Here is a 24,431-nt window from a genome sequence, read left to right as displayed (position 1 = left end):
AAAAGTAGTGCGCTATATAGGGAATAGGGTGCCATTTAGGACCCACTCATTGTGTACCAGTGGTTGAAGTGGGCCGGTGACATTCATTTAGAATGGGACAGGTAAAAAAAGAAGTCACCACGGTTAGAAAATATAAAAACTCTTCATGCTAAAAAACTCTTGAAACCCAACATACTAAAAATATATATTAAAGCTGTTGTCCTACATAATAACATGGTAACGGATAAATTGAACTTTGGAGCTAACAACTCAAACTTATTTCAACAGGGACGTCGTTAGGTGTACTCTACTAACTACACATACAGAGTATGCCGTAAAACTACACCTGTTTGTTTGTGTGTGTGTGTGTGTTGGCACCCGTGTCTGTTACTGGTACCAGGGGGTCTTGCGGACCCAGCGCAGGGTGAAGCCTGCATCGGTGCGGATCTTGATTGAAGCAGCCTCGGCCTCTCTCACGGTCTCCTTAACTGACTGCATCAGGTTCTGGGCATTATGGACCAGCATCTCTGTAGCCTGGATGTTGGAGGGAGAGAGAGGTTAACCTCTTAACGCTAGGGGTCAGGTTATTTTTTTTTTTTTTAATAACGTTCCCAAGGTAAACGGACTATTTCTCAGGTCTAGATCGTAGAATATGCATATAATTTACAGATTAGGATAGAAAACACTCTAAAGTTTCCAAAACTGTCAAAATATTGTCTGTGAGTATAACAAAACTGATTCTGCAGGCGAAAACCTGAGGAAATCTAACCAGGAAGTGATTTTATTTTATTTTAATCTGTGTTTCATCAATTTAAAGGGGTATCAACCAGATTCATTTTCCAATGGCTTCCTCAGGCTGTGACCAGGCTTTAGACATAGTTTCAGGCTTTTATTTTGAAAAATGAGCGAGATATTTCAAAAGTAGTCAGGTGTCCTCTGATTAGTTCCTGCGCGCGAGAGGGGTTGCTCTCCATTTTCTTTCTTTCTTTTATTGAATAGGTTACGGTCCGGTTGAAATATTATCGATTATGTTTGTTAAAAACAACCTGAGGATTGATTATAAAAAACATTTGACATGTTTCTACGAACATTACGGATACTTTTTGGAATTTTCGTCGAACGGAACGAGGCTTTGGTTTTCTGAACATAACGCGCAACCCAAAAAGCGTTTTTTTGTTATAAAAGTAATATTTATCGAACAAAAAGAACATTTGTTGTGTAACTGGGAGTCTGGTGAGTGCAAACATCCGAAGATGATCAAAGGTAAGCGATTCATTTTATTGCTTTTCTGACTTTTGTGACCGTGCTAATTTGGGGCTAGCTGTTGTATCATTGATTGATACACTCACAAAAGCTTTGATTGCTTTCGCTGCAAAGCATATTTTCAAAATCTGACACGATAGGTGGATTAACAACAAGCTAAGCTGTGTTTTGGTATATTTCACTTGTGATTGCATGATTATAAATATTTTTAGTAATATTTTGCGCCCTGCAATTCAGCGGTTGTTTAGGAAAATGTAGCGCAGAGAAGTTAAACACTGTAGCCTTTGGGGGAGCAAAGGAGTTGAAACAGGTTTGAAAATATATACAGTGCCTTCAGAAAGTATTCAGACCCCTTGACTTTTTCCACATTTTGTTAGGTTACAGCCTTATTCTAATATTGATTAAATTGTTTTTATCCTCTACACACAATACCCCATAATTACATAGCAAAAATAGTTTTTTAGAAATGTTTGCTCATTTATATATATATATATTTTTAATATCACATTTATATAAGTATTCACACCCTTTACTCAATACTTTGTTGAAGCAGCAATTACAGCCTCGAGTCTTGGGTATGTATTTGGGGAGTTAGTACTTTGCTCTGTTCATATTTCCTTCGATCCTGACTAGTCTCCCAGTCCCTGCCGTTGAAAAACATCCCCACAGCATGATGCTGCCACCACCATGCTTTACCGTAGGGATGGTGCCAGGTTTTTTCCAGACATAATGCTTGGCATTCAGGCCAAATTATTGAATCTTGGTTACATCAGACCAGATAATCTTGTTTCTCATGGTCTGAGAGTCTTTAGGTTCCATTTGGCAAACTCCAAGCGGGCTGTTATTTGCCTTTTACTGAGTGGCTTCCGGCCTGATTGGTGGAGTGCTGCAGAGATAGTTGTCCTTCTGGAAGGTTCTCCCATCTCCACAGAGGAACTCTAGAGCTCTGTCAGAGTGACCATCGGGTTCTTGGTCACCTCCCTGGTCACCTCCCTCCCTTGGTCACCTCCCTGACCAAGGTCCTTCTCTCATTTTTGCTACTCTTCCCCAGATCTGTGCCTCGATACAATCCTGTCTTGGAGCTCTACGGACAATTCCTTCATGGCTTGGTTTTTGCTCTGACATGCACTGTCAACTGTGGAACCTTGTATAGACAGTGTGTGTGCCTTTCCAAATCATATCCAATCAATTGAATATTCCACAGGTGGACTCCAATCAAGTTGTAGAAACATCAAAGGATGATCAATGGAAACAGGATGCACCTGAGCTCAATTTCAAGTTTCATAGCAAACGGTCTGAATACTTATGTAAATAAGGTATTTCTGTTTTTTACTTTTAATACATTTGAAAAACCTGTTTTCGTTTTGTCAGTATGAGGTATTGTGTGTAGATTGCTGAGGATTTTTTTTCTTAATTTTCTCTCTCACCTGTTCAGACTCCTCCTCGCTGATGTTGGTTCGTCCCAGCATGGTGGCTTTGACTGTTGACAGGATCTTCAGCTGAGTACTGATGGTGGGGATACGCTCACACACCTGGACACATAAACAGCATGTTACAGTACACCCCCTGAGTGAGTGTGCGTGCAGGTGTGTGTTTGTATGTGCGTGCTTGTGTATGTGTACCTGCAGCAGGTTGGTTCTGATGCGTCGGTCAGTACACTGCTTGGCCACCTCTTTGGCCAGCCTGGTGACCTCATCTGAGGCTTTGGCAATGTCTTTAGCACACTGGATCATAGCCCGCTTATTACCGCTGCCGCCGCGTACCAACCGGGACATCTCAGCCATCAGCAATGCCATCCTCTTGGCTGCCGCAATGATGTCATTTCCCTGTGGAGGAAGGGGGAAGGGGAGAGGGGTTAGTGTGATGGGGGAAATTGGGGGGAGGGACAATGGGAAAGATGGAGTTAGTATTGTGGATGGGTGGGGTACTCCTGAATGCATCTGACGTGTTTCACGTTCCACTTCTCCATGCCTCTGTGTTAATAGTCTTTCATACATTTATGTTCTCAGACATTGATCTTCAATGGTTGACGATCATGTGTAATGGAAATGTGTAGTCCAAAAGTTAGTTTTCTTGAGCTTGATTTAGAATGTTTTACAACACTCGGGCACGCACGCACACACACACTCACATACAGCGCCGATAGGTTATACCATGTGATGATGGTCAGGTGGAGGTTAATATTTATCATCAGGCAAAGCAGGAAGTGTCATCCTACCAACAGCAGGCAGCTAGGAACACTACATCACCCAGAAAGTATTGAGAAGCTGTCATCCTTGGCTTCACAGGTTGGACAAAGGCAGAGTCCGAGCAACTGGCTCCTCCTCTAAACCACTTAGTTACCCAAGGGAGGGACTTGAGAAGCCAGTATCAGTTTATCCAGCAGGTGCAACAAAGGTGCCATTCCAACAACAATCCTCACAGGCAACCTTAACATAACCCCAACAACACAATGTAAACACAACTGTGTGTCAACTAAGTGTCCAGGAGTAATGCAGCAGCCATAGCTGATTGGATGTCCCCATGGTTACAGCAGGATGCAGAGCCGAGAGTTTCCATAGTAGCGGTGCAGATGGGATGCAGTCAGGATGTAGTCTACACCTCTCTGAAAACGTAATCCTAGTAAATTACAAGTTCCCATAGTACCAGTAAATGACTTGTTCCCATAGTAACAGTAAGTTACTTTTTCAACAGCAGGATGCAGAGGGGATGCAGTGGCCAGTACCTTGCTGGACCACTTGCGCGCCTCCTGATGAAGCGATTGTGCGGCGGCTAGGATGGGTTGATTTACGGCATTGCCGTTAGACGGCATCATCAACAGCTCTGGCTCATAGTCATCCTCACCGTCAGTAAACTCGTCTTCATCATCTACCTCTACACCCTCCTCTTCCTCAGGCTGGGGGTGGGTGAGGAGAGGAGGGGAGTGATGTAGGAGTGATAGGGGTGAGGAGAGAGGCAGAGGGACGAGGAGATAGATAAGAGGGCAGAATGTAGAAAGTAGAGCGTTAGTATGACAGGCACTGAATGGAGAGAAGGACAAGAGGAAGTCTACAGTCGGGAGGAGGAGGAATGAGAGGATGGAGGGAAAAAAGCGATACTACCACTGGGGGAGAACGGAAAAAAGAGAGGAGAAGAGGCAGACAGTTCTATCAGGGAGGAGAGAGGAGGGGAAGGAAGAGTTGGGCTAGGCAGGTAGCAATGAGGAGAGCTGTGGTAGGGGGAGAGGGAGTCAGCCTGGGCTACAGTGTTAATTTAGATACAGGTACAGACAGGTACAAAAGTATTCTATAATTGTTTCAATGTTGTGTAGTAGACAGAAACCAAACCAATATTGACTCTGACAGAGAGAGAATTGTGTTTTTGTCCAGACTCTGTAAGACTGTTCTGTTCTAGTCCTTCTGTTTAGGGTTAAACAATTCCCGTAACTTTCCCAAAATTCCCAGGTTTTCCAGAAATCCTGGTTGGAAGATTCCCGGAATCAGAAAGGAATAAGCAAGAAATACGGAATCCTACACTTTCTGGAAAATCTGAGAATTTGTGGTAAAGTTAAGGGAATTTTGCAACCCTACTCATGTTGGAAGGTTAGATTAGAGACACAGCATGCAGACACCTTTCTCAGATGACAGTTTCCAGTTTTCGTCTGAAATTGGAATCAGCTCCCAGATCTTCATATTTCAGCAACACAGTCGTGTTGGAGAAATCCCTTTATTGTACAACTCAGAGTAGAGACACACAGGACATCAGAGAACCACGTCTGTCATACCCAACCACTCCACATGTCTCCTCTATCATAACCATAACCCCTCCATAACTCTCCTATTTGTCATAACCAATCCTTCCTCTGTAGATATTAATACAGTAGCTGCAGTAAAACTCTGTACTAAACCCTGTACAATCACATTACCACTGGTAATAAGATTACATTACCACTGGAACTAAGACTGCATTACCACAGTAATACCACTGGTAGGGCCTACTAGCACAGCTAAACCATATACAGTAGGTCTACTCCTGTCTGGGAAATGCATGAACACCTGCACTAACACACATACACACTAGCACATACTTACAGCTGCACTAAAGCTAATGGCTAGCACCCTAACACCAGAGCAGCATATGTACGTGTGTATGTACGTGTGTGTGTGTGTGTGTGTGTGGTGTGTGCTAACCTTGCTGGACCACTTGCGTGCCTCGTCGTGTAGTTGCCTAGCAGCCACCATCATGGGCTCACTGAGCAGCTCTCCTGCCTTCTGCTCTGGAAAGTCTTCATCTTTGTCTCTCTCTTTCTCCTCTGGAGGTGGGGGGCGAGGAGGGGGCACCTCTCCCTCTGGTAGGGGGGGCTTAGGGGGGGCCTGCTCCTGATCACTCACCTGGAGGGGACAGACAGACGGACAGAAAGACGGTCAGACGGGCGGAGAGATGTAGGCCCCACCTAGATGTAAGCCCCAGATAGAATTGTTTTTCTTGTTTTATTTAACAATGCCTGACGCTGAAACAGTTCAAGAGTTTGTGTAACACTGTGTGTGTGTGTTTGTACTCACGTGTAGCTTGTCTAGGTCTGGGGGTGGAGGGGGGAAGTCTGGTTCCGGGAGGCTGAAGGCTTCTCTGACCTTCCCAACAGCAGCCAGAATTCTGAGGCAAGAATCTAAAAATGCCTTCTGAAGGGCTGAGTGGGAGAGGTATGGGCATGAATTACAGTCAAATTCTGTACATACAAGTGGCAGAAACAAGGCATATATGTGTTCGTGCGTGTAAGTACCTGGGTACTGTATATTTCCGGCCACAGCCTTAGCATCTATAACCATAGGTGATATAGTGTGGCTGAGTATATCTGATGCACGTTTCACTGCTTCTCTGAACCATGGGTCCTCTGAGTTCTCCACCTCTCTCTTCGCTACCAGTAGTACGCGATTTGCTCGCCGAGCTATGCTGGTCGCCCCGGCAACTAGCATCTGCGGCTGTACATTTGCTATGGCGACACGACACTTATCGATGTCCTTCTTTATCGCCTCCTCAGACGCATCCAGCAGAGACTTGGTGTCTATGGCTTCATCCACCAGACCTGCACACACACGCATGCAAGCACACAGACAGACACGTACACAGACACACACACAGACACACACACACAGACACACACACACACACACACACACACACACACACACACACACACACACACACACACACACACACACACACACACACACACACACACACACACACAAAGAGACATGAGGAAGAGTGAAACATACAGTACACAGCCTTCAGAAATCTTTGGGTGTGTGTCCACGTGTGTGTGTGTGTGTTTGCATATGCATGCATGCGAGTGTGTGTGTGTGAGTGTTACCAGTGAGTTTCTCTACATTGTCAATCCACTGGTTCTTCATGGTGTCAAAGTGTTCGTAGGCCGCCTGGTTACCTGGATTCTTCAACAGGATACGAGCTGCGGAGGTCACCTGAACACACACTCATAATCAACATCATTGTTGTGTCTATCTAAAGACTAAGTCCGTGGACACACACACACACACACACACACACACACACACACACACACACACACACACACACACACACACACACACGTACCTGTGGAGTGAGTTCTCTGGTGTGTTTAACGGTAGCCTGTATTCCCTCAACTGTGTTCTTATTGGCTGATCCCACGGCCGCCGCCTTCTCCGCTGTTGCGCCCAGGCGACCCGCATGGGCCTCAAAGTTACCAGCACGCTCATCAAACACCTGCAACATACACACACACAAATTAGCCTCTAATTTCTACACAACGTTATAGAAAGGAAATATACATATATAGACATACACACAGACAAGGAGACAGACAGTATATATAACAGAAAGACAGACAGTACCTCCTCTCTGTGCGGGGCCTCTGGGGGGGCAGTCGCAGACACGGCCAGTAGTTTAATGGGGGTGGTGGTGTCACTGAACACATCGGATACTTCCTGGGTCATGACTTCCTGCATACGACCCTTCAAGTCCTGACAGACATACAGCATGGATATTTATATCAGTACATGTTTTATATGTCTAATGTACAGTCGTGGCCAAAAGTTTTGAGAATGACACAATTATACATTTTCACAAAGTTTGCTGCTTCAGTGTCTTTAGATATTTTTGTCAGATGTTACTATGGAATACTGAAGTATAATTACAAGCATTTCATAAGTGTCAAAGGCTTTAATTGACAATTACATGAAGAGTCATTACAAAGAATTACAAAGAGTCAATATTTGCAGTGTTGACCCTTCTTTTTCAAGACCTCTGCAATCTGCCCTGGCATGCTGTCAATTAACTTCTGGGCCACATCCTGACTGATGGCAGCCCATTATTGCATAATCAATGCTCGGAGTTCGGCAGAATTAGTGGATTTTTGTTTGTCCACCCGCCTCTTGAGGATTGACCACAAGTTCTCAATGGGATTAAGGTCTGGGGAGTTTCCTGGCCATGGACCCAAAATATCGATGTTTTGTTCCCCGAGCCACTTGGTTATCACTTTTGCCTTATGGCAAGGTGCTCCATCATGCTGGAAAAGGCATTGTTCATCACCAAACTGTTCCTGGATGGTTGGGAGAAGTTGCTCTCGGAGGATGTGTTGGTACCATTCTTTATTCATGGCTGTGTTCTTAGGCAAAATTGTGAGTGAGCCCTCTCCCTTGGCTGAGAAGCAACCCCACACATGAATGTCTCAGGATGCTTTCCTGTTGGCATGACACAGGACTGATGGTAGCGCTCACCTTGTCTTCTCCGGACAAGCTTTTTTCCGGATAACCTAAACAATCGGAAAGGGGATTCATCAGAGAAAATGACTTTACCCCAGTCCTCAGCAGTCCAATCCCTGTACCTTTTGCAGAATATCAGTCTGTCCCTGATGTTTTTCCTGGAGAGAAGTGGCTTCTTTGCTGCCCTTCTTGACACCAGGCCATCCTCCAAAAGTCATCGCCTCACTGTGCATGCAGATGCACTCACACCTGCCTGCTTCCATTCCTGAGCAAGCTCTGTACTGGTGGTGCCCCGATCCCGCATCTGAATCAACTTTAGGAGACTGTCCTGGCGCTTGCTGGACTTTCTTGGGCGCCCTGAAGCCTTCTTCACAATAATTGAACCGCTCTCCTTGAAGTTCTTGGGGATCCGATAAATGGTTGATTTAGGTTCAATCTTACTGGCAGCAATATCCTTGCCTGTGAAGCCCTTTTTGTGCAAAGCAATAATGACGGCACGTGTTTCCTTGCAGGTAACCATGGCTGACAGAGGAAGAACAATGATTCCAAACACCACCCTCCTTTTGAAGCTTCCAGTCTGTTATTCGAACTCAATCAGCATGACAGAGTGATCTCCAGCCTTGTCCTCGTCAACACTCACACCTGTGTTAACGAGAGAATCACTGACATGATGTCAGCTGGTCCTTTTGTGGCAGGGCTGAAACGCAGTGGAAATGTTTTTGGGGATTCAGTTAATTTGCATGGCAAAGAGGGACTTTGCAATTAATTGCAATTCATCTGATCACTCTTCATAACATTCTGGAGTATATGCAAATTTCCATCATACAAACTGAGGCAGCAGACTGTGAAAAATAATATTTGTGTCATTCTCAAAACTTTTGGCCAAGACTAGAAATAGAGAATGATGACAGAAAAATAAATGTCATTTTTGATGAGCGATATGTCTGTGTGTGTAATTTCAGAGATGGACAGTATTTTTGTTACATGTATTTAAAAAACATATTTCAATTACTATTTTGTCAATTGTATTTGAATGGCCTGGAAGAAAAAAAATCACCATGTCATTTGTAACAAGAGACTTCAGAGAATGGTAGCCTATTTTAATATTTTCAAAATGCTCAAAATACTTAAAAAATAATATCAAAAGCGGTTCAAAATTTTGTGGCCCCCTATTTTAATATTTTCAAAATGCTCAAAATACTTAAAAAATAATATCAAAAGCGGTTTAAAATTTTGTGGCCCCCTATCCCCCCAAATTTGCTGAATTGGTATCAAAAGTCTTATGGCGTTATTGTGTGAGGCCATGAGAGGGGTCAGTGGATGAGTGGAGGAGCTTGAAAGAAAGTTGAAGCACAAGGATGCACTTCCTGAGCGAGAATAATGCAGTGACGTTGGTCCAAAAGGGGAAAGTGAATTCGACGTTGAAAGCAAAAACACTATGTTATTGCCTATGCCATACTATGCCATCAGTTACACTCCCTCTCATTCGGGGAGTGAGTTCCATTCCTTGACTTTCTTCCAAACCCATTTTCTCCTCCTCGTCCACTTGCACCTCTGACTGCGAGCTCATGTTGAGGCACAGTATCTAATTTCTGACACCAATGATGCAAATTTGGAGTAATAGGGGGCCACAAATCTCTGAAGACTAAAAACTCTATGAACTGTGCCAATTGTCTGAGCTATTGTACTGTTCAGCGTATTAGCCTAGGGTCATAAGTAATGTAAATGTTTTATAATTCATTTAAGGAGGCTACCCGCAAATGTATATTCTGTATTTTGAAAATACAAAATACACATTTTAATTAAATAAATATTTTGGCACCAGTGTTGTAGTTTATTTTGATACATCAGGGTATTTTGTAACAAGATGCATGTTGATGTACAGGTAACTGCCAAAATATAGGAAACACCAACATTAAGTGTCTTACGTGCTGACCACACCGCTCACGCGCATGTTGATTTTGCCCACCCACACCAGATGCGATCAGGACACGCAGGTTGAAATATCATAACAAACTCTTAATCAACTATAATAATTTGGGGACAGGTCGAAAGGCATTAAACATTTATGGCAATTTAGCTAGCTAGCTTGCTGTTGTTAGCTAATTTGTCCTGGGATAGAAAATGTTGGTTTTTATTTTACCTGAAATGCACAAGGTCTTCTACTCCGACAATTAATCCACAGATAAAAGGGTGAACCGAGTTCGTAATCTCTCCATCAGGCTTCTTCTTCTTTGGACTTTATATGGCGGTTGGCATCCAACTTTAAGGTGCATTACCACCAACAACTGGACTGGAGTGTGGACCTCAATTCATCGTTCAATCACCCACGTGGGTATATGCAGGAGATTGGAGAGGCGGGACTTGCAGCGTGTCAAGCGTCACAAATAGAACCAAGTTCTGTTTTAGTTGATGCGGGCGAGCAGTGTGGGTGCAATGATTGAATAACATGTATGTGTAAATTTATTTTGCAACGCTTGCGCACATGATGCGGGTGGTGTGGTTAGCACATTAATAGGGCTTTGGGCTGCAACAGCTTCAATGTGCCTTGGAATAGATTCTGCAAGTGTTTGGACCTCTATTGGAGGAATGCAACACCATTCTTTCACAAGAAACTCCATAATTTGGTGTTTTGTTGATTGTGGTGGAAAAAGCGGTCTCAAGTGTCGCTCCAGAATCTCCCAGAAGTGTTCAATTGGGTTGGGATCTGGTGACTGAGACACACACCCACACTTTAATTAAACACCCTATGCTCCTTTGAGACTCCTCTTTCAAAGTCACTGAAATCTCTTATTCTAGGCATGGTAGCCAAAATAATGGGCAACTGAGCATTTTTATACATGACCCTAAGCATGATGGGATGTTGATTGCGAAGAAGAATTATCTATCCAAAATGGAGATGTATGGGTAAACCACTTCTCCAATCTTTTTGGCTCTATAACAAAGAATAAAGAGCAAAAACATACATGACCAAATACAAATCCTAGAATCAACTATTAAAGACTGCCAGAACCCACTTGATTCTCCAATTACCTTGAATGAGTTACAGGACAAAATAAAAACCCTCCAACCCAAAAAGGCCTGTGGTGTTGATGGTATCCTTAATGAAATTATCAAATATACAGACAACAAATTCCAATTGGCTATACTAAAACTCTTTAATTAACTCAGGAACCACACCTGTGTGGAAGCACCTGCTTTCAATATACTTTGTATCCCTCATTTACTCAAGTGTTTCCTTTATTTTGGAAGTTACCTGTATCTTTGCCCATCACTGCGTGTGTGTTACCTTCAGACTTTCCTGTAGTTGTGAAGCAGTAGCTTTAGCCTGCGGGGCTTCGGCCTCTCCCCTCCCCGCTATGTCTGCCAGTGATGTCATCAGCGCCTCATTGCGATCGCAGCGGACAATCATGTCCTGCCGGTACGGTCCCCCCAGCCCTCCAGCCAACCGGCGGCCCTCCGATACCAAGCCCCGGATTGCTGCCTGACCTTGAGGGTAGAGTAATGCATGTGTAACACACTGGATTTGAAAGACTTTGTTGCAAAACATTTCCCATCGCAAAATGTTTTGCTACGGTGTGCACTAATGCGACTCAGAGTTCATGGCCATGTCTCTAATGACATGATAGTACAACTTTAGTATAGTAAAACGATATACAGTGAGCTCCAAAAGTATTGGGACAGTGACAAATATTTAGTTGTTTTGGCTCTGTACTCCAGCACTTTGGATTTTAAATGATGCAGTGACTTTGAGGTTAAAATGCAGAATGCCAGCTTTCATTTCAGGGTTTCATCCATATCGGCTGAACCGTTTATAGTCCCCCCTAAAATGGGGGGACTATGTGCAAAAAGTGCAGTAGTTTCTAAACAGTTCACTCAATATGGATGAAATTACCTTCAAATTAAAGCTGACAGTCTGCACGTTAACCTCATAGTCATTGTATCATTTCAAATCCAAAGTGCTGGAGTACAGAGCCAAAACAAAAAAAAATGTGTCACTGTCCCAAAACTTTTGGAGCTCACTGTACAGCATAACAGCTTTATGGTTCAGTTCTCTGTAAAAGTAGTTACCTGAGTTGTGCTGTGGCCGCTCACACACTGCACTCAGACGGCAGCATGGCAGAAACAGAGTACAACATAAACACACATGCACATAGGGGTGTGCAAAATAAAGATGGACACTGTACTGTATTATCCTCTCCTTTCCTCTCCCCTGCCTTCTCCACTCTCCACTCTCCTCTCCCCACATCCCCTTCTCCCTCCCTCACTCACCCACACCCCTGTCATCCTGTCCAGGGTTGTTGACCCAGCGTAGGGCCTGCTCCATCTTGCCTTGCAGAGTGATGGCTGGTTTGGCAGGTCTCATGTTGGCCACCGCTCTGTTGGTCTTAGCCTGCAGGGTCAGGAGAGCTGCTCCAATGAGTTTACATAGCGCACGCGCCTCTGGACTGTCCCCTTTACCCCTGAGATACAGGGAGAGATAGAAGGGAAGGAGAGAGAGGAGAGAAACCGAGACAAAGTGAAAGAGTGAGGGGGGAGAAGAGAGAGGATGAGGGCAAGAAAGAGATATCAACCAATCATATTTATTTATTAAGCCTTTGTCACAAAGTGCTTTACAGTAGTCTGTCCAAGACCACAAAGAGCTAGCAGAAGCAGAAGCACAGTGGCAAGGAAAAACTACATAGAGGGAAAAAACATATAGCGGTACCAGGCTCATCGGCCCCCTGGGAAGAATTTTGTCAGGACTTCAAGCGGAGGGATGAAGATGGCGCCGACGGAGATGGCAGCTTCGCGACTAGCTCTTAGGAAACTCTGCAGTATTTTGTTTGTTTATCTGCTCTTATTTACGTTATTAGCTCAGGAATTGTTTTGTGTCATTACATACAGCCGGGAAGAACTATTGGATATTAGAGCGGCGGTAACTCACCAAAACTTCCAGCATTACAACCAGGATTACGACTTCGCTGGAGCAGATCCTTTGTTTGCTCTCCCCAGAGCAATTTAACTTATTCCAGAGGCTGACCCAAAACAAAGCTGGCGGAGGAGAGATACGCGTCTTCTGGTCCGACTTAGGAAGCGTGCACACCATCATGTCCAATCTCTGGATAATAAAGTTGATGAGCTCAAGGCGAGAGTTGCTTTTCAGAGAGACACCAGGGATTGTAACTTACTCTGCTTCACGGAAACATGGCTCTCTCAAGATCTACTGTCTGATTCTGTAAACCAGGTTCTCAGTACATCGCGCCGACAGGAACAAACATCTCTCCGGGAAGCAGAAGGGTGGAGGTATATGTTTTATGATTAACGACTTATGGTGTAACTGTGATAATATACAGGAACTCAAGTCCTTCTGTTCACCCAACCTAGAATATCTCACAATCAAATGCCGACCGTACTATCTCCCGAGATCATTTTCGTCAATAATAGCCACAGCGGTCTATATCCCCCCAAAAACCTATACCACGACGGCCCTCAAAGAACTTCACTGGACTTTATGCAAACTGGAAACCACATATCCTGAGGCTGCATTTATGGTAGCTGGGGATTTTAATGAAGCAAATTTGAGGAAAAGGCTCCTGAAATTCTATCAACATATTGATTGTTGTACTGGCGCTGCTAAAACTCTCGAGCATTGTTATACTACCTTCCAGAATGCATACAAGGCCCTCCCCCGTCCTCCATTCGGCAAATCGGCCCACGATTCCATCTTGCTGCTTCCCTCCTATAGGCAGAAGCTCAACCAGGAAGCACCCGTGGTAAGGACTATTCAATGCTGGTCTGACCAATCGGAATCCACGCTTCAAGATTGTTTTGATCATGTGGACTGCCGCATTTAACCAGGGAAAGACTGGGAATATGAAAGAATACAAACAGTGTAGTTATTCCCTCCGCAAAGCAATCAAGCAGGCTAAATGTCGGTATAGGGACAAAGTTGAGTCCCAGTTCAACGGCTCAGACAGGAGGCGCATGTGGCAGGGTCTACAGACAATCACGGATTATAAAAGGAAAACCAGCCACGTCGCAGACACCGACGTCTTGCTTCCGGACAGGCTGAACAACTTCGCTCGCTTTGAGGATAATACACTGCCACCGACGCTGCCCACTATCAAGGACTGTGGGCTCTCCTTCTCCGTGGCCAACGTGAGAAAGACATTTAAGCACGTCAACCCTCGCAAGGCTGCCGGCCCAGATGGTATCCCTAGCTGTGTCCTCAGAGCATGTGCAGACCAGCTGGCTGGTGTGTTTACAGATATATTCAATCTCTCCCTATCCCAGTCTGTTGTCCCCACATGCTTCAAGAAGGCCACCATTGTCCCTGTACCTAAGAAAGCAAAGGTAATTGAACTAAATTACTATCACCCCGTAGCACTCACCTCTGTCATCATGAAGTGCTTTGAGAGACTAGTCAAGGATCATATCACCTCTACCTTTCCTGTCACCCTAGACCCACTTCAAATTCCTTAACCTGTTTGGGCTGCAGGGGCAGTATTGAGTAGCCAGATAAAAGGTGCCCATTTCAAACGACCTCGTACTCAATTCTTGCTCGTACAATATGCATATTATTATTACTATTGGATAGAAAACACTCTCTAGTTTCTAAAACCGTTTGAATTATATCTGTGAGTAAAACAGAACTCATTTGGCACAAACTTCCTGACCAGGAAGTGGAAAATCTGAAATCGATGCTCTCTTCTAGGTCCTGCCTATAAATGGGCATGATACGTATTAGTATACATGCACGTCATACACCTTCCCCTGGATGTCAAGAGGCAGTGAGAGAAGAAATGGAGTGTTTATCTTGGTCTGAGATGGAACAAATCCTCTTGGAATGACGTGTCACCCATTTCCTGTTTTCTGGAAAGCGCGAGGTTGGACCTGGAATTGCCTTCTGAAAAGCTTTCGTTATAGGCGACTACTATCTCCGGCTTTGATTTTATTTGATACATGTGACAATATCATCGTAAAGTATGTTTTTTCAATATAGTTTTATTAGACTATTGAAATTTATTCGGGACGTTAGGCGTGTTGCGTTGTGTGCCTTTGTTCAGGAAGGAGAGCTTCGCGCCACTTGGCTAGTCCGCTTGCTAATTCAAGAGGGAAAAAGGACGTTCTAAATCCAAACAACGATTGTTCTTGACAAAGGACATCTTGTACAACATTCTGATGGAAGATCAGCAAAAGTAGGACCCATTTTATGATGCTATTTCATATATCTGTCGAACTGTGTACTATTAGTTTTGCGCCCAGGTTTTGGGCACTCGCTCGCCATAACGTAAGCCTTATGTCGTAATGAGGTTATTTTTAGAATTCTAACACGGCGATTGCATTAAGAACTAGTGTATCTATCATTTCCTATACAACATGTATTTTTTAGTTATGTTTATGAATAGCTATTTGGTCAGAATATGTGTGTCAGAAAAAGTGTCAGAAAAATATCCGGACGTTGTGGGAAAAAGTAGCTACGTTAGCACAATGTATAACCACTGATTTCAGCTCTAAATATGCACATTTTCGAACAAAACATAAGTGTATGTATAACCTGATGTTATAGGACTGTCATCTGATGAAGTATATCAAGGTTAGTCAAAAATTATATATCTTTTGCTTGTTTGTTACGATCGCTAACTTTTGCTACTGGGAAATGGCTTGCGTTTCTGGCTATTGTGGTAAGCTAATATAACGCTATATTGTGTTTTCGCTGTAAAACACTTAATAAATCGGAAATATTGGCTGGAATCACAAGATGCCTGTCTTTCATTTGCTGTACACTATGTATTTTTCAGAAATGTTTTATGATGAGTAATTAGGTATTTGACATTGGTGTCTGTAATTATTATGGCTGCTTTCGGTGCAATTTCTGATTGTAGCTGCAATGTAAACTATGATTTATACCTGAAATATGCACATTTTTCGAACAAAACATAGATTTATTGAATAACATGTTATAAGACTGTCATCTGATGAAGTTGTTTGTTGGTTAGTTTGGTTGGTTCTTGGTTAGTTAGGTTGGCTTTGTGCATGCTACCTGTGCTGTGAAAAATGTCTGTCCTTTTTTGTATTTGGTGGTGAGCTAACATAAATATACGTGCTGTTTTCGCTGTAAAACATTTTAAAAATCGGACATGTTGGCTGGATTCACAAGATGTGTACCTTTCATTTGCTGTATTGGACTTGTTAATGTGTGAAAGTTAAATATTTCTAAAAAATATATTTTGAATTTCGCGCCCTGCACTTGAAGTGGCTGTTGTCATATTGTGCCCGGCTTCGGGCTTGCAGCCCAAAGAAGTTAACAGTGGGCACTTAATATAATAGTGTTGTTTGACATGACAACGAATGAAAATGTCAGGGAGGAGATAGTGTGACAGGGTAGGAACCAAAGTGTGGACAAGCTGGCTAAAAGACTACTCTAGCTCTGATGGAGTCACTTTTATTGATAACTTTGACACCTTCTGGAAACAGAAGATACTCTATAGGAATGACGAAGTCCATCTAGACAATCTGGACCCTCTCTTTCTAAAATTATCCACCGCAATTGTTGCAACCCCTATTACTAGCCTGTTCAAACTCTCTTTCGTATCGTCTGAGATCCCTAAAGATTGGAAAGCTGCCGCGGTCATCCCCCTCTTCAAAGGGGGTGACACTCTAGACCCAAACTATTAAAGACCTATATCTGTCCTAGCCTGCCTTTCTAAAGTCTTCGAAAGCCAAGTTAACAAACAGATCACCGACCATTTCAAATCCCACCGTACCTTCTCCGCTATGCAATCTGGTTTCCGAGCTGGTCATGTGTGCACCTCAGCCACGCTCAAGGTCCTAAACGATATCATAGCTGCCATCGATAAAAGACAATACTGTGCAGCCATATTCATCGACATGGCCAAGGCTTTCGACTCTGTCAATCACCGCATTCTTATCGGCAGACTCAACAGCCTTGGTTTCTGAAATGACTGCCTCGCCTGGTTCACCAACTACTTCTCAGATAGAGTTCATTGTGTCAAATCGGAGGGCCTGTTGTCCGGGCCTCTGGCAGTCTATGGGGGTGCCACAGGGTTACATTTACGGACCGACTCTTTTCTCTGTATACATCAATGATGTCACTCTTGCTGCTGGTGATTCTCTGATCCACCTCTACGCAGACGACACCATTCTGTATACTTCTGGCCCTTCTTTGGACACTGTGTTAACAAACCTCCAGACGAGCTTCAATGCCATACAACACTCCTTCCGTGGCCTCCAACTGCTCTTAAATGCAAGCAAAACTAAATGCATGCTCTTCAACCGATCGCTGCCCGCACCCGCCCGCCCATCTAGCATCACTACTCTGGACGGTTCTGACTTAGAATATGTGGACAACTACAAATACCTAGGTGTCTGGTTAGACTGTAAACTCTCCTTCCAGACTCACATTAAGCATCTCCAATCCAAAATTAAATCTAGAATCGGCTTCCGATTTCGCAATAAAGCATTCTTCACTCATGCTGCCAAACACACCCTCGTAAAACTGACTATCCTACCGATCCTTGACTTCAGCGATGTCATTTACAAAATAGCCTCCAACACTTTACTCAGCAAATTGGATGTAGTCTAAAACAGTGCCATCTGTTTTGTCACCAAAGCCCCATATACTACCCACCACTGCGACCTGTATGCTCTCGTTGGCTGGCCCTCGCTTCATATTTGTTGCCAAACCCACTGGCTCCAAGTCATCTATACATCTTTGCTAGGTAAAGCCCTGCCTTATCTCAGCTCACTGGTCACCATAGCAGCACCCACCCGTAGCGCTCCAGCAGGTATATTTCACTGGTCACCCCCAAAGCCAACTCCTCTTTGGCCGCCTTTCCATCCAGTTCTCTGCTGCCAATGACTGGAACGAATTCTAAAAATCACTGAAGCTGGAGACTTACAGTGGGGAGAACAAGTATTTGAGACACTGCCGATTTTGCAGGTTTTCCTACTTACAAAGCATGTAGAGGTCTGTAATTTTTTATCATAGGTACACTTCAACTGTGGGAGACGGAATCTAAAACAAAAATCCAGAAAATCACATTGTATGATTTTTAAGTAATTAATTTGCATTTTATTGCATGACATAAGTATTTGATCACCTACCAACCAGTAAGAATTCCGGCTCTCACAGACCTGTTAGTTTTTCTTCAAGAAGCCCTCCTGTTCTCCACTCATTACCTGTATTAACTGCACCTGTTTGAACTCGTTACCTGTATAAAAGACACCTGTCCACACACTCAATCAAGCAGACTCCAACCTCTCCACAATGGCCAAGACCAGAGAGCTGTGTAAGGACATCAGGGTTAAAATTGTAGACCTACACAAGCTGGGATGGGCTACAGGACAATAGGCAAGCAGCTTGGTGAGAAGGCAACAACTGTTGGTGCAATTATTAGAAAATGGAAGAAGTTCAAGATGACGGTCAATCAACCTCGGTCTGGGGCTCCATGCAAGATCTCACCTCGTGGGATCCAGACCTGAACCCAATAGAAAATGTTTGGAGGGAGCTGAAAGTCTGTATTGCCCAGCGACAGCCCCGAAACCTGAAGGATCTGGAGAAGGTCTGTATGGAGCAGTGGGCCAAAATCCCTGCTACAGTGTGTGCAAACTTGGTCAAGAACTACAGGAAACGTAGGATCTCTGTAATTGCAAACAAAGGTTTCTGTACCAAATATTAAGTTCTGCTTTTCTGATGTATCAAATACTTATGTCATGCAATAAAATGCAAATTAATTACTTAAAAATCATACAATGTGATTTTCTGGATTTTTGTTTTAGATTCCGTCTCTCACAGTTGAAGTGTACCTATGATCAAAATTTACAGACCTCTACATGCTTTGTAAGTAGGAAAACCTGCAAAATCGGCAGTGTATCAAATACTTGTTCTCCCCACTGTATATCTCCCTCACTAACTTTAAGCATCAGCTGTCATAGCAGCTTACCGATCATTGCACCTGTACATAGCCCATCTGTAAATAGCCCACCCAACTACCACATCTCCATATTGTTATTTATTTTTTGCTCCTTTGCAGCCCAGTATCTCTACTTGCACAACCATCTTCTGCATATCTGTCACTCCAGTGTTTAATTGCTAAATTGTAATTATTTAGCCACTATGGCCTATTTATTGCCTTACCTCCCTAATCTTACTACATTTGCACACACTGTATATAGACTTTTCTATTGTGTTATTGACTGTATGTTTGTTTATCCCATGTGTAACTCTGTGTTGTTGTTTTTGTCGCACTGCTTTGCTTTATCTTGGCCATATCACAGTTGTAAATGAGAACTTGTTCTCAACTGGCCTACCTGGTTAAATAAAGGTTAAATAAAAAAAATACAAATCATCTTGGCTCCTGGACTCTGTCCACGCATTTCAAGGCTGCGTTGAAACAATGACTGGTAAATGATCCAAGACCAGCTCAGTTAACCACTACCATTGTGACAATGAGTCGTCATAATGCTGCATCAAATGTACATGATCTTAGGGGCATTGGCAAACACAATGTAAATAATTTAATTTATGTACCCCTAATTGCACCGAATACATCTGTTTATCCTACAGCTATCGTAAGCCGTAATCATGAGCCTATGAACCAGAGTTACACTGTTAGCACTGAGGCGGTGTGCAATAGTAGGAAGACCACTTTATGCAGCCCACCCTGCACTATCAGCTCCAATGTAAATAACATGAGTAAGTATACCTCTGATAAGCTTCCCAGTAAAGCATTAAAAACAATCAAGCAACCCAGAAAAGTGTGAATAGCCCATATTAACATATGTAGCCTAATAAACAAGATCCATGAAGTCAATAACTTGCTTGTAACAGAAGATATTCATATTCTGACTATCTCTGAAACTCACTTAGATAATACCTTTGATGATACAGTGGTAGCAATACATGGTTATAACATCTACCAAAAAGACAGAAATGCCAACTGAGGTCGTGTTGCGGTCTATACTCAGAACCACATTCCTGTAAAGCTTAGAGACGATCTAATGTTAAATACTGTTTAAGTAATATGGCTACATGTTCATCTGCCTCACCTAAAGCACATTATTGTGGGAAGCTGCTAAAGACCACCAAGTGCTAACAGTCAGTATCTGGATAATGTGTGAAATGCTTGATAATGTTTGTGATATCAACAGAGAAGTATATTTTCTGGGTGATTTAAATATTGACTAGCTATCACCAAGCTGCCCACTCAGAAAAAAACTTTAAACTGTAACCAGTGCCTGCAACCTGGATCAGGTTGTCAGTCAACCTACCAGGGTAGTTACAAACAGCATATTAATTAAATCATCAACATGTATTGATCACATCTTTACTAACGCTGCAGATATTTGCTTTAAAGCAGTATCCAAATCCATAGGATGTAGTGAGCATTTCACTGTAAGGTCTACCTGTTGTATTCGGCGCACATGACAAATACACTTTTATTTGATCACAATATAATAGCCATATCTAGGAAAACCAAAGTTCCAAAGGCTGGGCCTAATATAGTGTATAAGAGGTCATACAATACGTTTTGTTGTGATTCATATGTTGATGATGTAAAGAATATTTGCTGGTCTGTGGTGTGTAATGAGGAGCAAGCAGATGCTGCACTTGATGCATTTATGAAACTACTTATTCCAGTTACTAATAAGCATGCACCCATTAAGAAAATGACTGTAAAAACTGTTAAATCCCCTTGGATTGATGAGGAATTTAAAAAGGGTATGGTTGAGAGGGATGAGGCCAAAGGTATGGCAATTAATGTCTGGCAGCCCAACTGATTGGCAAACGTACCAGAAATTAAGAAATCATGTGACTAAACTAAATAAAAATAAACTACACTATGAAACAAAGATAAATTATATTAAGAATGATAGTAGAAAGCTATGGGGCACCTTAAATGACATTTTGGGGGAAAAAAGCCAACTCGGCTCCTTCATCACAAAGCCCAGTGATATTGCAAACTACTTTAATTGCTTTTTCATTGGCAAGATAAGCAAACTTAGGGATGACATGCCAGCAACAAACGCTGACACTACACATCCAAATATATCGGACCAAATTATGAAAGACAAGAATTGTACTTTTGAATTCCGTAAAGTCAGTGTGGAAGAGGTGAAAAAATTATTGTTGTCTATCAACAATAACAAGCCACCGGGGTCTGTCAATCTGGATGGAAAATTACTGAGGATAATAGCAGATGATATTGCCACTCCTATTTGCCACATCTTCAATTTAAGCCTACTAGAGAGTGTGTGCCCTCAGGCCTGGAGGGAAGCTAAAGTCATTCCGCTACCCAAGAATAGTAAAGCCCCCTTTACTGGCTCAAATAGCCGACCAATCAGCCTGTTACCAACCCTTAGTAAACTTCTGGGGAAAAATGGTGTTTGACCAGATACAATGCTATTTCACAGTAACAAACTGATAACAGAAATTCAGCATGCTTATAGGGAAGGACACTCAACAAGCACAGCACTTACACAAATGACTGATGATTGGCTGAGAAAAAAATTATGATAAAATGATTGTGGGGGCTGTCTTGTTCGACTATAGTGCAGCTTTTGACATTATCGAGCATAGTCTGCTGCTGGAAAAACATATGTGTTATGGCTTTACACCCCTGCTATAATTTGGATAGAGAGTTACTTGTCTAACAGAACACAGAGAGTGTTCTTTAATGGAAGCCTCTCAAATATAATCCAGTTAGAATCAGGAAATCCCCAGGGTAGCTGTTTAGGCCTCTTGCTTTTTAACATTTTTACTAACGACATGCCACTGACTTTGAGTAAAGCCAGAGTATATCTGTATGCGGATGACTCAACACTATACACGTCAGCTACTACAGCGACGACTGAAATGACTGCAACACTCAACAAAGAGCTGCAGTTAGTTTCAGAGTGGGTGGCAATGAATAAGTTAGCCCTAAATATTTCTAAAACTAAAAGCATTGTGTTTGGAACAAAACATTTACTAAACCTCAACTAAATCTTGTAATAAATAATGTGGAAATTGAGCAAGTTGAGATGACTAAACTGCTTGGAGTAACCCTAGATTGTAAACTGTCATGGTCAAAACATATTGATGCAATTGTATCTAAGATGGGGAGAAGTCTGTCTATAATAAAGCGATGCTCTGCCTTCTTAACAACACTATCAACAAGGCAAGCCCTTCAGGCCCTAGTTTTGTCACACCTTGACTACTGTTCAGACGTTTGTGTGCCACAAAATAGGATTTAGGAAATTTGCAATTGGCTCAGAACAGGGCAGCACAGCTGGCTAATATGCATGTCAATCTTTCCTGGCTGAAAGTGGAGGAGAGATTGACTTCATCACTACTTTTATTTATGAGAGGTATTGACATGTTGAATGCACCGAGCTGTCTGGCTAAACTACTGGCACACAGCTCGGACACCCATGCATACCCCACAAGACATGCCACAAGAGGACTCTTCACAGTCCCCAAGTCCAGAACAGACTATGAGAGGCACACAGTACTACATAGAGCCATGACTACATGGAACTCTATTCCACATCAAGTAACCGACGCAAGCAGTAAAATTTAATTTAAGAAAAACACCTTATGGAACAGCGGGGACTGTGAAGCAACACAAACATTGGCACAGACACATGCATACACACACACACACGATAACATACGCACTATACATAAACATGGATTTAGTACTGTAGATATGTGGTAGTGGTGGAGTAGGGGCCTGAGGGCACACAGTGTGTTGTGAAATCTGTGAACGTATTGAAATGTTAAAAAATAGTAATTATTAACTGCCTTCATTTTGCTGGACCCCAGGAAGAGTAGCTGCTAATGTGGATCTATAATAAACACACAAAATACAAATACAAAGTGTTTCCTAGGGGACCCTATAATCTTTGTCTACATTGAATGTTTTTTTTTTAGCTACTTCTAATTCACTTTTGATACTTAAGTATATTTAAAACCAAATACTTTTAGACTTTTACTCAATTACGATTTTACTGGGTGACTTTCACTTTTACTTGAGTCCTTTTCTATTAACTTTTTATGGCTGCAGGGGCAGTATTGAGTAGCCAGATAAAAGGTGCCCATTTCAAACGGCCTCGTACTCAATTCTTGCTCGTACAATATGCATATTATTATTACTATTGGATAGAAAACACTCTCTAGTTTCTAAAACCGTTTGAATTATATCTGTGAGTGAAACAGAACTCATTCTGCAGCAAACTTCCTGACAGGAAGTGGAAAGTCTGAAATTGAGGCTCTGTTCCAGTGGCTGCCTATTAAAGTCCATGTTATTTATTAGTTTAGATGCACTTCATACGTCTTCCACTAGATGTCGACAAGGAGTGAGAGAAGAAATGGACTGTGTAACTTGATCTGGAGTCGAATTACAGCTTATGGAATGACGTGTCCTCCATTTCCTGTTTTCAGGAAGGCGCGTTGAGGGACATGGATTTGCCTTTTGAAAAGCTGTCGTTATAGGCGACTACTATCTCCGTCTTTGATTTTATTTGATACATGTGACCATATCATCGTAAAGTATGTTTTTTCAATGTAGTTTAATCAGATTATTGAAATTTTTTCGGGAGTTTTGCCGTGTTCCGTTCTCTGACTTTGTTTACGATGGAGAGCTTCGTGCCACTTGGCTAGTGTGCTTGCTAATTCCAGAGGGAAAGTGGCCGTTCTAAATCCAAACAACGATTGTTCTTGACAAAGGACCCCTTGTCCAACATTCTGATGAAAGATCAGCAAAAGTAAGAAACATTTTATGATGCTATTTCATATATCTGTCGTACATGTGAAGTAGTCGTCGGCGCCCAACTTTTGGGTACTCTAGCTATACCGAAGCTGGATGTCGTAATGAAGTTATTTTTTAGAATTCTAACACTGCGATTTCATTAAGAACTAATGGATCTATCATTTCCTATACAACATGTATTTTTTAGTTATGTTTATGAATAGCTATTTGGTCAGAATATGTGTGTCAGAAAAAGTGTCAGAAAAATATCTGGACGTTGTGGAAAAAGTAGCTAAGTTAGCACACTGTATAACCATTGATTTCAGCTCTAAATATGCACATTTTCGAACAAAACATAAGTGTATGTATAACCTGATGTTATAGGACTGTCATCTGATGAAGAATATCAAGGTTAGTCAAAAATTATATATCTTTTACTGGTTTGTTACGATCGCTAACTTTTGCTGCTGGGAAATGGCTTGTGTTTCTGGCTATTGTGGTAAGCTAATGCTAATAGCTAACGCTATATTGTGTTTTCGCTGTAAAACACTTAATAAATCGGAAATATTGGCTGGAATCACAAGATGCCTGTCTTTCATTTGCTGTACACTATGTATTTTTCAGAAATGTTTTATGATGAGTAATTAGGTATTTGACGTTGGTGTCTGTAATTATTCTGGCTGCTTTCGGTGCAATTTCTGATTGTAGCTGC

The 24,431-nt window shown here is 42.5% G+C and overlaps 1 protein-coding gene across 2 annotated transcripts in view; it reads right to left on the bottom strand.

Moving 5' to 3' along the window:
* Window positions 1-366: 366 nt before the first annotated feature.
* Window positions 367-24,431, bottom strand: part of LOC120045574 (vinculin-like) — a 60,639-nt gene continuing 36,574 nt past the window's right edge. The window contains exons 11-23 of one of the 2 annotated variants that reach the window (XM_038990477.1): window positions 12,255-12,445; window positions 11,272-11,471; window positions 7,113-7,241; window positions 6,835-6,984; window positions 6,593-6,701; window positions 6,002-6,304; window positions 5,784-5,908; window positions 5,412-5,612; window positions 5,073-5,081; window positions 3,968-4,138; window positions 2,865-3,068; window positions 2,670-2,774; window positions 367-513 (exon numbers count right to left, since the gene is read on the bottom strand). In XM_038990477.1, coding sequence (XP_038846405.1) covers window positions 367-513; window positions 2,670-2,774; window positions 2,865-3,068; window positions 3,968-4,138; window positions 5,073-5,081; window positions 5,412-5,612; window positions 5,784-5,908; window positions 6,002-6,304; window positions 6,593-6,701; window positions 6,835-6,984; window positions 7,113-7,241; window positions 11,272-11,471; window positions 12,255-12,445 — 2,044 coding nt within the window. The remainder of the gene's footprint in view (window positions 514-2,669; window positions 2,775-2,864; window positions 3,069-3,967; window positions 4,139-5,072; window positions 5,082-5,411; window positions 5,613-5,783; window positions 5,909-6,001; window positions 6,305-6,592; window positions 6,702-6,834; window positions 6,985-7,112; window positions 7,242-11,271; window positions 11,472-12,254; window positions 12,446-24,431) is intronic. The other variant, XM_038990478.1, reaches the window with a different exon arrangement.

This window comes from Salvelinus namaycush, chromosome 4 (genome assembly GCF_016432855.1).
Source record: "Salvelinus namaycush isolate Seneca chromosome 4, SaNama_1.0, whole genome shotgun sequence".
Lineage (NCBI taxonomy): Eukaryota > Metazoa > Chordata > Actinopteri > Salmoniformes > Salmonidae > Salvelinus > Salvelinus namaycush.
This window is presented reverse-complemented; position numbering and strand designations above follow the sequence as displayed.